This window comes from Schistocerca americana, chromosome 2 (assembly GCF_021461395.2).
Source record: "Schistocerca americana isolate TAMUIC-IGC-003095 chromosome 2, iqSchAmer2.1, whole genome shotgun sequence".
Classification (NCBI taxonomy): Eukaryota; Metazoa; Arthropoda; class Insecta; order Orthoptera; family Acrididae; genus Schistocerca; species Schistocerca americana.
Genome location: NC_060120.1, coordinates 667,295,414 through 667,310,940, shown reverse-complemented (window position 1 = coordinate 667,310,940; position 15,527 = coordinate 667,295,414). Strand labels below are relative to the sequence as shown.

General features: G+C 40.6%; 2 protein-coding genes across 2 annotated transcripts in view; one reads left to right on the top strand and one right to left on the bottom strand.

Annotated features, from left to right (window-relative positions):
- LOC124595932 overlaps positions 1-15,527 on the top strand; it is a 721,865-nt gene that overhangs the window by 626,634 nt on the left and 79,704 nt on the right. The gene's annotated exons all lie outside the window — the stretch shown is intronic.
- LOC124594317 (phospholipase A2 inhibitor-like) lies at positions 8,189-8,872 on the bottom strand. Its single transcript, XM_047132679.1, has one exon. The coding sequence runs from the start codon at positions 8,870-8,872 to the stop codon at positions 8,189-8,191; it is 684 nt and encodes a 227-aa protein (XP_046988635.1).

Here is a 15,527-nt window from a genome sequence, read left to right as displayed (position 1 = left end):
GAAGTGTTTATGTATACCACAGACAGAACAACATGACTAGCAGACGGACAAGGGAGAAAATGTGCGTATTGATAGAGCTAACGTAGAAATTTTAGGCCCATTCTTTTCGTAAACATTGTAATGCGCGGGTCAGATACAGCGGACAACTGCCGCTGGAGCGCGCTGCGATCGTGTATACCACGTTGAGGCACACGTACCGTATGAACAAGTCGCGTCGTTTCTGACAGCAACGCTGTCACGTCAGCACGCTCAACGTTGGCGTTCGAAAGCACTATCCGTGTTGCGACGGCTTAACCTTGGGGATGCATACGGGGAACGATCAAAAACATTGGCCACCTAAAAAGTGACTCCTGTCCTGTAGAACATGAGCTGCAATAATGTAATAGATAAATAATCACTGACTGATCAATACAAACAATAATAACAATAATAGATTTAATATATAATATATGTAATTAAAAATATATCTCTGTATTTAACACTTCGTTCAATAATGTTATCGTTACCTTTTTATTCGAATCTGAGTAATGACAAAAAAATATACGACCAAAGTACAGAATTAATCCGATCCGGTGGCGTAGTTCACCGATCTGTGGATAACCAAGAACCAAGACAGCAACAGATTTGGCACCTTTCCACACAGACTAGGATTAAAAAACTGTGTGTACCGCCATTTCTATTAATAAAGATATCTCGAGCATCAGCTACACTCTGCAAATCACTTTCAGTTGTGGCGGAGTGTAGTTGTGTTTGCATCGTATATTAGTGTGTCTTCCCATTCCATTCCTGGGTGGCAACATGGGAATAATGACTGCTTGTTTGCACCCTTACGGGCTATTTAATATTTCCCCATCTTTATCTGTGTGGTCTCAGCACGTGTAGACGAAGAGTTTCGTAATTTATGCCGTGTAAAGCAGTACTTTCAGTTCTCTGAACAGGTTTTGCAGTACGTCGGTCGTCTTTAACCGTGTGACTGTCACTGCTAATAATAGTTTCACTGTCATGCTCCTGGCTGATATTCGTTTCGCATGTCCAGAGAACGGTAATGTCGTGTCCTCTTTTGCCCTGATTCACGCAGTTTTTTTTTTCAAAGCTACGTTCTTTGTCTTTTTTTACCGTACTTTATAATGTGTGATATGTAACACCAGTTCATCAACAGGTCCTTCCATATTTTACGTACTATAATATTTACCTTGCACCTTTCTTTCCCTTTGCTACATGTCCATGGTTAAAGACGATCCTTAATGTATGTGTATTCATTGTGAACAGTAATGTCAGACTCTGGTATGTGTAATTTTTGGCATCTCAATAGAAGACAGCAAAAATTTAGTCAGCAAGAGCATTGCCAGTGGAAGACACGAATACGATTCGAATCCTACTCTGTCATACTAATTGAATCTGTTATGAAGTTTCATAAGGGCGTTTGAATTTGCTCCACAATGACGGATTCAGTCCCTATCTGAAGAATTGTGCAAGGAAATTAGCTGCCTAGCTAATTTAGGTGTCGTAGAGTTGTGTATAATGTAACTGGCTTTAAATTTCGTACTAAACCCCCCTAAATGGGGTCATAATAAATTGCTGTAAGCAATAAACCTTCGAAGCCAAATCAATTACAGACTCTGTAGTGTTTATTCAATTCACCATTGAGATCACCGTGTGGCCTGGGGGTGCATACAAGATCTAACTGGAAATAGAGATGGAATTTCAGTTGAATAATAATAAAGTTAATCATATTCGATTAGCCGTGTTAGAGCTGTCGGGACCAACTGTTATACACTGTCCTGAACAAACTGAGTATTTATGTAAGTAAATTATATGTTATTTGTCACAGGGCGTTCGACCATCAGAAACCAATCATGTATTTGTTGACAGTTGCAAACTCACAGATATTAGACCATCCAGAACTGATAATCAATCTCTGATCTTTAGTCAGCAATCATGTATTAAAAAGAAAAGAGAGTGTTTAAGCTTGAAACTAGAATCCATGTGGCATACGTGTGTGAACACGAACAGTAACGTAACAAAAATAACGTTAGTAATATCATGTTTCCAGTTACTTTCAGTGCTACATAACAGCTTTCTGTAAAATCATCTGACATCTGAATCCATCTATACCATTTCTTAACATTAATGTCGTCTTCGAACGCACGCAGCGACTTATACAGTGGTAGGAGGGAAGAGCAGACCCGACACCATAATAACCATAATGGCATCCGTCCATCCTTGAGGGATGATGGTGTAGCATGCTTGGTTTAGAGTCTGCAGCGTCTGCTGTGGCTAAAAAGTCCCACTCGAGAGTGGCAGTCCCTACTGCAGTTTGGACATGTGACATTTGAGGGACTTCGAACAGAAGCCGCTCTCTCTCTTCGCTTTGTCCTCTTCCTGACTTGTTCCTGTGTGCGTTCATCCTCTGAGAGCTTGATGCCGTTGCGCACAGTTACTCGCCACTTGACACGGTCATCTGCAATGCTTTCCCAGCAACTTGGATTGATTCTGGTCTTGGTCAGGTCTCTCTTGCAGACATCCTTGAAACGAAGATGCGGTCGTCCCACTGGCTTCACACCTTCCTGAAGTTCGCCGTACAACAGCTGTTTCGGTATCCGTTCAGGATCCATGCGCCTGACATGTCCCAACCATCTTAGACGTCGATGACTCAGGAGTGTAAAGATGCTGGTTGTGCTTGCACGATGAAAGACTTCGGTGTTGGGTACTCTATCTCTCCAAGAGATCTGAAGGATCTTCCGGAGACAGCGGAGATGGAAGCTGTTGAGTCGAGATTCATGCCAAGAAAGAGTTGTCCATGTCTCGCAGCTATAGAGAAGGGTGCTTATAAGACAAGCGTTGTAGACTTTTAATTTAGTTTTTGTGGTAAGCAGTCCCTTGTTCTATACTCTGTTTTTCAGTCTAGCCATGACAGATGATGCCTTTGCTATTCTGTTAGTAAGTTCATTGTCCATGGACAAGTTGCTACATATTGTAGATCCCAAGTAGGTAAAGTCATCAACTATCTGCAGAGGATTGCCATCAATGCTAATGGATGGAAGGTTGGTAGTGCTCTTAGTTTTTTGAAGGCTGATGAGTAGACCAAACTTTTCACAGGCATTTGAGAATTTGTTGATTATATACTGCAGCTCATCTTCTGTGTTCGCTACTATAGCTGCATCGTCCGCATATAACAACTCACGGATAACAACTGTATTTACTTTGGTCTTGGCCTTTAGGCGAGCAATGTTGAAAAGATTTCCATCAGACCTCGTATGTAGATACACTCCTTCCTCACAGTCTTCAAAGGCAAATCTGAGCAGAAGGGAAAAGAAAATCCCAAATAATGTAGGAGCTAACACACACCCCTGTTTCACACCGCTATTAACAGGGAATGCTTCTGATGTTTTACCGTTGAAGCAAATTGTTGCTTGTGTTTTCTCATGGAAAGGACAATTATCTGTAGTAGTTTAGGTGGGCATCCAATCTTCTGTAACAGTTTGAAAAGCCCATCTCTGGTCACTAAATCAAACGCTTTAACAAGGTCAATGAAAGCAATATAAAGTAGCCTCTGCTGCTCACGACATTTCTCTTGTAGCTGTCTTAAGGAGAAGATCATATCTACGGTTGATCGGCCGGGCCTGAAGCCACACTGATATTCTGGGTAGATTCTGGAAGCTAAGATCTGTAATCGCATTAGGATGACTCTTGCATAAGCTTTCCCGGCTACACTTAGTAATGAAATGCCTCAGTAATTGTTACAGTCACTTCTGTTCCCTTCCTGTTTATATAGAGTAACTATGCTCGAATTCCGCATACTCATCGGGACATAACCTTCTTCCCAGCTGGTTGTGATAAGTGAATATAAATGTTTGAGAAGAACAGACTTGTTATACTTAATAACCTCTGCAGGGATCCCATCTTCACCTGGGGCCTTTCCGATAGCAAGAGAATCTATTTCTCTACTAAGTTCTTCCATAGTAGGCATTGCATCTAGTTCTTCCATAACTGGCATTTGTTTGATGGCGTCACATGCATCCTTGCTAACTTCATTCTCGGCTGCATACAACTCGAGGTAGTGCTCAACCCAGCGTTCCATTTGTTTGCCTTCATCAGTAATGACTTCACCCGTCTTGGACTTCAGAGGGGCTGTTTTTCTGACAGTTGGTCCAATTGCTTTCTTAATACCATCGTACATTGCCTTAGCATTCCCAGAGTCGGCCGCTTTCTGTATACCTGCACACCAGTGTCAGGAAATAAGAACTAAACATACATGCTCACAGGCGTAATGCATTAATTTTAAGTACTTTCACTTTTAATTTAGAGTAATTTATTGTGTCTTTATGTCATTCACATGACGATGAATAGAATTCACTCGAAACTATGGGCATTTAATGTTATAAAAAACAGTTGTTAGCATATCAAATAGTGGAATGATACAGAAAAATAATCACTTACTACATACAAAGCCCCCACGGTGGTCACTTTCAGCCAAACGTCACTTGTAGTGTTATGTGATCGGTACTTTTCATGCACAATCCTTCCAAGCCGGATGTAGGCCTATTGTGCATTGGCGTTCATTTCTTGTCTCTGTCGTTTGTGCCTGTCTGTGAGAGAAGATCGGGGGGGGGGGGGGGGGGGACCGGTCCATGAATTTCAGTAATTTGTTATACAACAATATAACCTTCTCGGAAAAAAATACGGTTTTCGTGGAACCTAAGCGGCTCCTGATATTTGACATAGCAAAAAGAATCCGATTTCAGTTTTCTGTCATTCTCGTGATTGTTTTTTCTCAAATCGAGATGAACGTGCTATAATTTTACTTAATAATAATTCTGATTTGCTGTCAATCCAGTTACTCACGTTAATATGTTTTACACTAAGGCAGAAGAGGTGCCTGATTTCCAAAAAAATTCAGAAGGAACAAACAAATGATAAAAAGCACTTTACAGTACAAGGTGCATTGTATTCTCAACAACGTCGAAACATTCAGGCATTATTCGATGACTGCTTCCATCAAAAAACATTTCTTATTTTCCTTTTCTTGTTTACTGCGAATAACACGGAAGTGGGAATGCATATCAGCGTAAAAAAATGAAGGGGCAGTGACCGTTAGCCACCGCGGCCGTAGTCTTCACCATTAAATCGTCTGCGGGATGTGACGTAATCACTGTGCGAAAATGTTTTAATGAAAATAACGTTTCTGTTTGCGCAAAGTACACGATATTATAGTAAAATCCATAGACATTTTTCACCTGTAGACGTCTGAACTTTACTTTATAAAGTACTTGAGTTGCTGGACGCAACTTTTATAGCTTTGAGCACGCATGTAGACTGCTGCCTGGAGAATTACTGTGCAGCAACGCTCGTTACTCTTATCTTAATGTATGAATGTACAGGCGCAATCATCGGCCGTAGCCGAGCCCAACTTCAAACTCTGTTTTCCTAGTGAGATAAGATAACGGTAAGAAGAACTGGATCTCCGTCATCCAAGACAACAGATAAGCCGCAACACGCCAGTCTAGGCTTACAGATGTTGCCGGTGTTCTACGTATTTCGTACTGCAGAACAACAGAAATTGGAAATAAACATTCACATCTCAATCTCTGTCTCTTCATGTAGCTTGCTCTCTAGAAACCACATTTTTCGCCTTTCACCAGAGATTATGACATCCCGTTCAAGGCTACCAGTTTCTGTTATCGAATTCAGCTAAAGCTTATTCTCAAACCAGTGCCATGTTTAGATGCAGATCTAGCAAGCCTACTTTCCGATTGCATTCCAAATCTCCCTGCAGATCTGACGATCACTACTAAAATTGGACTGAAATTTGTTACAAAGAGTAGGCAATTTCTTCATAACTGCTGAATTAGCTAAAATCATAAAAACAGTTCTGATAGAAAAAAAGCACGAATTATCTTCTTCTTAAATATTTTCAGCCGATATTGTTTCCCCTAGAGACTGCCATTTTGTAATTACTTGGCATGAATACCAACAAGAATTTGTTTTGTCGGTTCACAGTAGAACCCATGTGTTCAGTGACCCAACCATCGTTATAAAATGGAGTTCTTCCGGTTTTACGAATATAGTTCGCATACCGAAATGTATAGAGAAGGTTAAACTTTGTCTCGTGCTTTATTTAGCGATGTCGCGCTCTCAGATCGGTTCACGTAGTACAAAATGATGTTTTCCATCCACGTTGTTTCAGTTAGGACTAAAACTTTATTTCTGTTCTTAATCCTCTACATTTAGTTCCACAAAATTACCAAAATTAAAAGGAAAGCAATTGAAACATGAACAAAATTCTTAGATAATAGGCAGTGAGGGAATAGATGTCCGTATGTGTGAAACATATCTGAATACAGGGATGTGCGCAAGATGGGCGCGAGGACTGCAACCAAACTGACGAAGGCGGAAATGGAACTGTAAGAAACTTGTTGGTATAAGGAAACATTCAGCTGCACTTAAATGAAGGGAAATTAGACGTCTTTATGATTACGTCATTTCCATTATGTTATCTTCGGTGTATTCTTAATTTTCTTCAGCTAAATAAGCAGTAACTAAAAGAGTATGAGATAGTGTACACAAACTTTTCAGAAGGTTCATATGGATATGAATACAGAAATATGGTCAAATTATATCCACTAAAGTGCGTGGAATATAAAATTTTGTCTATAATAACTCATAGTTTCCCTCACAGAGGTTTTCGGTATCCACCAGGAAGTGATTATTGAATCAGGGCAGATATAATGTAAGTGACCCTTTTTTTGTGAGAACTTCACACCTTCAATGAATTAGATTAGGTATAATAGCGCTACATACAATTCAAGCCACTATTATTTCCTTTCCAAAAAATTACTCTTCGGGTATGGAAATGGGAACCGTCATTGAAGGAAAAGAGAAGAAACCAAAATTTCTCAAAGTTATTTTATTTTATTGTTGGGTTCGCTCACACAGTTCATATGTACGATTGAGGCACGTGTAGAAACGACTTTCTAAACGTATCTATGTACACGAATCAATAAATTATCTTCTTAAAAATTCTTGACTCACATATTTCCTTGTGTAACACTCTTGAAGTCTATCGTACTAAACTTTTCTACTGGTGTAGTGGACTTTGCCTGACGATACTTTCTTCATAGTCTGACGAATTTTTCAAGCTATTTATAACCAAATTGACAAAAGTTGTCCTACATCGACGTAGATGGGATCATTCAGTGAGTAAATTTGAGTTTCTATTGTCTGCGACTCTTTGCAAATTACTTAAAGGTGAACAAACAAACAAAAAAAGATAGAATATAAAATGTTAAGGAAGGTTCCAATACAAGTTATTACAGATATCATATATGGTCACATAACTTCCAACGTTAATTCAGTATACTGAGCATCAGTCCAAAATATTATACATGAAAATCAGTTCTTAGTTTTAAACAGGCCACAACAGCTTCACATTGCAGTCGACTCTTAGTGAAATGGAAAAATGGCACTTACGTTCCAGCTAAATATTCGCTCACGCACTATGAAATCTTGGTAACACCAAAAAGATTATTAGCGATATTCAATCCACATTCAAGGCTTCGAACAAATTGAGAAAATTGTACAGTACATGGAACAAGCTAACATATTATGTCCTTCTGCACCATTATCTAACTTACGAGTGTAACATTTGTACTTTCAGACTCCGGGACAGGAATAGTGATAACGGAGTATCTCATTCTGGCACTGTGGAATCTAAGCCGATCTCTCTTACCAACATGCAATGTTGTCACACAGAACACGTTACCAGACTTTTCTGGCAAAAAGTGTATCTTACAACACTTTGGTACAGTGCAGTTCTAACTAAAATTCCTTACTGCATCATGTGTCGGACACTTTGGCCTTGGATTTCTGGACATGTTATATCTGTGACTGTTCGCGCAAATGATGATTTGAGTTCATCGTCAATCAACACGCAACGACGTGCACAGTGTAAGTGGTCCAGTCGTAAACGGTACGTAGAATCCATCACAGCAGTGAGAAAGTCCGCGGATACAACATGGGGCCGATACATCACAAAGGGCATTTGCTGGCTTCTTCGGTAGCTAACAGTTCGCGTATTCCATTTTGAGAGGTGCACAAGAGGATGGACAATTACTTACGCACACAGCGGAACCGCGAACGAGCGGGCGCAAGCAATGACTCCAAAGAGTGGAGTAGATGACACAGCGCGTCAGAGGCGGGGTTCGAGCCACCAGTTGCCGTCGCGCGCCAGATCCCTGTGCAGAGAGCGCGCTCGCAGCCAGGCCGCCGACCCCAGCAGCAGGAAGTACACCAGCCAGCCGACTAGCACGGCCTCCACGATGCCGAAGGAGCTCCACAGCAGCTCCTCAGGGACCCGAGCCCCCTCCGTAGTCGTCGACGCTTCTGGGCCCACCTCAGCTGCAACTGGCGTGGTCGTTGCAGACCCGGTGGTAGTCGCACATCGCTCTTGACTCCTGGCGAACTCAGGTTTGTTCTGCCACAACAGGCTGCAGTCCCAAGGATTGCTGTTCGCACGCACTGAGGTCTCGTTGTCCACCAGAGACCAGTCCACAGCCACGAGGCTGTTGTTGGAAATATCGAGGCTTTTTAGGTGCAGCCCCTTTAACGTTCGCTCTCCGAGCGACGACAGCTCGCACGAACTGACGTCGAGTTCCTCGAGATTGGTTGGCAGTGTTATGTTCAACTTGCCGATTGGGTTCCCGGCCAAAGACAGCCGTTTTAGTTCCCGTAGACTGGAGAAATGTTTATCCGAAATATTCTTCATTTGGTTCCACGATAAGTCCACAACTTCAGTACTCACAAATGAGTTCAGTGTTCCCACCGGCAGGTACTGTATTCTGTTGTGGTCGAGATAAAGTTCAGAGACGTACATGCGGTGATCAGGCCAATGATGCACGAAATCAAAGATTTCATCTGTATCGATCGATATGTGATTGAACGAAAGATTCAGTTTTAATGGAAAACTTACGTTTATGTTCTCTATCTGTGGAACTGAATAAAGTCCACGATTGGAACAGTCTAAAACGTCGAAAGCAAGATCACATTTTCCTGTTTCGTCCAACGCCACAACGCTGTACCTTCCGGTGATGAAGGTCAGCAGCGAAAATAGTACGCTAGTGGTGAACTGCGCTCGAAAGTTAATCATGTCCCAGCCTTTCCGCCGTTCACCTGGCGGCGCGTCAGCATGCGGGCCTCAAGATGTCCTCCAGTTCCAGACAGAACCGGGCTCCGCACTCGACTGACCCGGCGCAGCAGCGACAAACACACCTCCGGTCGGCCTGCTGGCTTATCACCGCCGTGACACCTCGCTGATACGCTATCAGCTATCGCTGAATTACTCGCCCAGTTCTGCGGTATTTGTGGCACTGTATGCCTAAGTTGCAGACGAAGTTTCTTCTTAAATATATCGAAGATTTAATCCGAACAGAAGCTCTTCTTCAAAACCGGGAAGCAATCGAGTGGAGAAAAAGAGGTATTAAGGGAGTTAGAATAAGGCTCCTGCTCAATTGATATCTCTGAAAGTTTTGGCCTTGCGTAACATGAGTTTACGGACCACACTAATGTATCCAGGCTAGAAATGCCAACCATGCCGACCAAATTCAGGTGTAGGAGGTAGTGTACCTAGGAACATACGATAATTTTTGGCCGATACTTCAGTATGGTGACAGATTTCAAAATCATATGAAGGAACGAGCGCAACTGATCGTGATAAGCAGTTTCCTCCATTTCCTACAGTTGTTAGATGTGTGTGTGTGTTGAGCGCAACATTTGTAAATGTTTTGCCTTCAGCACATTTGTTCTGTATGACAGAGTAAAGCTATTTGGAGTATGTAGCTACGTGTTCATGTACAGAATTTTAGGGTGAGTACATACTTTTGCAATAATTTGTATAACGTGTGGACAGCTAAGTCATCATTCGCCGCTCATGCATCGCATTGTGCCTTGAAACAGAAGTAGGGCTTTCACTATGGAACATATGATACACGCAAATAAACTGAGTCTTTTAGTATCGGTGTGGACGCATGCAAAATTGCTATACTTTGAACAAAACGTTATAAAGTCCAAAGTTTTAAGGGAAATGCAACTAAATTTGGCACAGTTCTTAAGGAGTATTATTTGAATATATAGATACATTTTAATGTTTATTGAAGTTACACCTTTTTAATTATGAACAATTGAAATTTTTTCAACATGACGTAGTACATATGTATTTTTGTACAAAGTCTGAGATACCACTGTTTCAAATAACTGTGGAACATTATATTTATTTCTTCTTTTGCTAGATTTTTTATAGCTCTCTAGAATTCAGTGGAAAATGTACAAAATTTTATAAATTTTCTCTAACATAAGTGCCTTACTATTGAACCAAATGAAAATTCCTTCCACAGAATGTTTCATTGTAGTACTGAATAACTGTATGCCAAATTTAAGTACATTAATGACAGTGGTTTGTAGCGAAAAGGTACATAAAGTTGCCAAAATGTAGGTTACGGGAAACCTAAATCAAAGTTTTAACATTACTTGTATTAGGCCTTAACTTATCTGGGTGAACTAGTTCAAACCACATCCATTCTTCTCTTCAAGCAGTCTTTTCTTTACTTCTTCCCTTAGGTTAACCTGATTTTCAAGCTGAGTAACAATAATTTCAGCTGTATCACTTTGTTACTGATTTCCTCCAATTTTGACAGTTTGAAAGTCCTGGATGAAATCCTAGAGTGTGTAGAGTCCGTAGTCTGCCAAGATTAGCACAGTTAAAAACTTATCATGGATCACACGCTGTAACTTCATCAGCAGTTTTGGAAACGTTGCCTTGGCGCATGGTTTTCCTATCACGGAGATGTTATTTTCATTAGGATTTTGAGTTTTTCTATGGGTACACTTTTGTAGAGGTTCTGCATCTGTAAAACACCGAAATATTCTCCACATTGTGATTGCATAAAACTGCAAGGACACACCGCAGGGGTAAGTAATATGACGGAATACAGAACAACAAAGGGGCGTGGCTCCTTGCAATCGTTTGTTAGTTATTATTTTATCCCAGTTAGGAGTGGAATTCGAACGTAATATTCAGAAATTGAAACTTCAATACCATGTAGTGAAGGAAGATCCAATAAAAAATTTTCACAATTTTTGTCGCTTTCGCTTACGTCCCCGTTAACAATTTTACCTGTCTTCAAAACAGAAATTAGTGATAGTTTCTAATAGCTTCTGTTTCATAATGTGTTTACCTTGTAAATGGTTTGTTATAATACTTCTGTTTAACCAACGAGAGGACGCGTGCGTCTTCTTACATTAGGGGGCACGTGACGTACTTTGTACTCCATACTAATCCATCACCTTAGTAGAGACGTATTCAAGGAATACCTCCTTTATTAGTATTTTCTTATCATCTCAAGTTGGGGTTAACTGACAAAATTTGTCACAGATGGGATGCTTCTAGTAAAATTATGAGTAGCGATCCCTAATATATAAAAGTCTGCTAACTTTCTGCATTAAAGCATTTTTGTTTTATTATTTGAATAAAATGGTTTCTTTTGTTAAGATTCACAATTTCTAGCTTGCTTTTGGTTCCTTTCGTTGGGATTCATAATTCCTAACTGGCTTTTTAAGCTGGTTTTCCTTCTATTTTGCCTTGCTTTCACCGACACTGCAAATTTCCTTCCACCTACCATGTCTCTTCACATTAAATATACCTCATCTGCAAGCCCAAAATTATTTTCACTACTATCATAGTATAAGAATAATATAAAGTAGAATGGAAAAACAAATGGAGGATCTGTTACATGACGATCAGTTTTCCTCTAGGAAAGATAAAGGCACGAGAGACGCAGTTACAAGTTGCGGTTGATAAAGAAAGCAAGACTACAGAAATATTAAGAAACGGTCATAAAGTTTGTCGAACTGGAAACAGTGTTCTGCATTGTCAAATGGTACAAGATGTTCGAAATTCTGAGAAAAGTAACGGTAACCTATAGAGAAACACGTGTAATATACAAAATGCACAAGAATCAAGAGACAGCAATAAGAATGGGAGACAAAGAACGAAATTCTCAGATTAATATAAAGGTGTAAAAAGGAATGTAATCTTGCGCCTGTACTGTTCAATTTATACACCGAAGAAGCAACGAGAAAAATAACAGAAAGATGCAAGAGTGTAATTAAAATTCAAAGTGAAAGGATATCAACGGTAAGATTCACTGATTAAAATTGCAATCCTCACTGAAAGCGAAGAAGAATTACAGGATCTGTGAATGGAATGAATAGTCTAAGGAGTACAGAATATGAATTGAGAGTAAATGGAAGAAGAAAGAAATGAGAATTAGCAAACAATGAGAACAGCGGGAAACTCAACATCAGGAGTGGTGATCAAGAAGTGGATGAAGTTAGGATATTTTGCTACCTATTCAATAAAATAACACGTGACAGACGGAGCGAGGAAGACATCAAATGCAGACTATCACTAGCAAAAACGGCATTCCTGGCCAAGAGTACTCGGCCGCGAGGAGTGGCGGCGTTGTTTGAGGCGTCATGTCACGGACTTCACGTCCCCTCCCGCCGGAGGTTCGAGTCCTCCCTCTGGCACGGGTGTGTGTCTATTGTTCTTAGCATAAGTTAGTTTAGTTTAGTTTCAGTAGTGTGTAAATCTAGGGACCGATGACATAAGCAGTTTGGTCCCTTAGAATTCACATACATTTGAACATTTTTTGACAAGCCTACTCGTATCAGACATAAACCGTATTTTGAGGAAGAAATTTCTGAGGATGTACGATTGGATCACAACATTGTTTGCTGGTGAACCATGGACTGTTGGAAAACCAGAACAGAAAAGTTTCGAAGCATTTGAGATAAGGTACTATAGAAGAATGTTGAAAATTAGGTAGACTGATACAGTAGAGAATGAGAGTATTCTCCGCAGAATCGGTGAGGAAAGGAATACATGGGAAACACTGAGGAGAAGAAGAATGGACAGGATGGTAGGACCTCAGTTAAGACATCATTTAATAACTTCCGCGGTTCTAGAGGGATCTGTAGAGGATTATAACTGCAGAGGAAGACTGAGATTGGAATACATCCGGCAAATAGAGGAGGATGTTGGTTGCAAGTGGTACTCTGATAGCTCATAAAGTTTGTCATTGTGATGTTTTCACGAGACCTGAGTAAGAAAATCATCTTCTGTACCTTATAGATAAATTACTACAAAACCAGACGCACAACAGTCGCTATATTAGCGAAAACACAGAAACTAGATCGGAGATATTGTACTCAGATGACCAGACGCACGGTGTATTTTGTACGCCAAACGTGACACGCTCACTTTCTAACATCCCACAGACACGCTGGAAGCCGTGGTCAATGGAAAAAAACCTATCATCAAGGTAGCTGAAGCAATAATGAGGGAATAACTATTTTCCCTGACAAAATAAACGATCGAAAGTCGCAAAAATTGAAGTTAATATCCATTTCGCGTACTTCATACTATAGCGCCCTCGCTGCCAGGTTAAATTGATTTCACTTACTGGCTTTTGGTGTGTGGTAGAGTAATAATGTAACTGACAGACTATTAAATATAGTACTAAGAAGATTTTCCCGACTACATATACATCTACATAGAAACTCCGCAAGCCACCGTAAGGTGCGTGGCAGAGGGTACCCTGTACCACTGCTTGTCATTTGTCCTCCTGTTCACTCGCAGATAGAACGGGGGAGAAACGACTGTCTGTACGCATCCGTCTGAGCCCTAATTTCTCGTACCTTATCTTCATGGTCCTTATGCTCGATGTATGTTGTCAACATTAGAATCCTTCTGCAGTCAGCCTCAAATGACGGTTCTCTAAATTTTCTCAGTAGTGTGTCTTGCACCGAAAGTTGCATCCTTCCAGGAATCCCCCATTTAAGGTCCCGAAGCATTTCCGAAAAATTACGTGTTGTTTGAATCTTGCGGTAGTGAGTCTAGCCACCTGCCTCTGAACTGCTTCGATGTCTTCCTTCAATCCGACCTGGTACGGATCCCAAACACTCGAGCGGTATTCAAGAATAGATCACACCAGAGTTCTATGCTTTTAAATTTAAATCGAGTACTTGTCCCTAGCCACATGTCGATTTTGTAGCTCGGAACATACTTTTACATTTGGAAAATGCTTAATTTTCTGGAAAAATTTCAGAAAAGACTGTAGCACATAAAAACGAATGACGTTATTTCAAGAAGTAATAAGATAAGTTACTAAACTTCTGTTGAAGTGGTTGCTAGAGGCGGAAGTACATGTTATTTCGGGAGTCTGACGTTTCAGGTATACACACTCAAAATTGGTCCTTTACCAACCACTCCGGAGAAAGCATATGTCACTCAATTAAAGGATCAAATCTTGATGCACGCTCGATGAGGTACAAACACATTTCACGAAGCGGAAAAGTGTAATATCATATTTCATTACCAAAGGTTTCACAATTAGAATCATTCAACTCATACAAATACCTGGTTATAACAATTTGTAGGAAAGTGAAATGGAATGATCGCTTAGCTTCAGTCGCAGGTGAGGCAAGTGGCAGTCTTCTGCTTACTGGCAAAGAACTGGCAAACTGCAGTTAGCCTACAAAGAAGATTGCTTACGGTACTTGCGACCAATCCCAGAATACTGCTCAAGTGAATCGGCGCCACTGACCATTTAACACTGAACGGGGATATTGAACGTATACAAAGAAGGGCAATACGAATGGTTACCGGTTTGTGTGCCAAAAGCTAGTGAGGGTGGAGGATTTGTATCACCGAGGCGAGGCCCAGCTCTACAACGTCATTCGTAATGACGGAATTGATTCTGCTCTTCCCACGTCTCACTAAACGGATCTGTTACAGTGTCCTTTACTGCTTTTTCAAATTACATCTGGACGTTGTTGTCAATGCTTCCCGACTGGCAGCTGGCGTCTCTTCAGCGTGATTGAGTAAAGCTGACTGTTCGAACATTTTTCTGTCAGTTTCCGTACTAATTTTCTCGCATAACAGAGCGAAGAGAGACATAAAAGTTCGTCATGTAAGTTACACGCTATAGTGCTAGACATTAATAAATTTAAATAATAATAATAATAATAATATATGCTGTGCAAGTCGTACACAAGTCAGTTGAATTTACTCTGTTCAGTAAGGTATATCTTTTTCTCCTGCTTTTTCTTTATTTTTCTCGTCTTATGCTGTGTCGTCACGGTGTTATCATGTTACACTTGAGGAAAAAAATCGCAGCACCAAGAAGGAGTTGAGCAACGTAAGCTAAAGCTTCTAGGCGTGTTTCTACATTTGAAAGATTATTTCTATTCAGTTTCCTCACCAGTCGTATAAGAGTGGTAATAGTACCACCACTGTGAGTATGCAAATAAGATTTGCTTTAAATACACGCTGCAACAATCGTGAACTTGTGATTCTTGAGTTTCTCCCGGCGTATTTGATAATCAAAATGTCCACGGGTATGCTGCCGGTCTATAGTGTCCAACGGGCACAATATTTCGGCGATCAAACATGTCGCCATCATCAGGTGAAC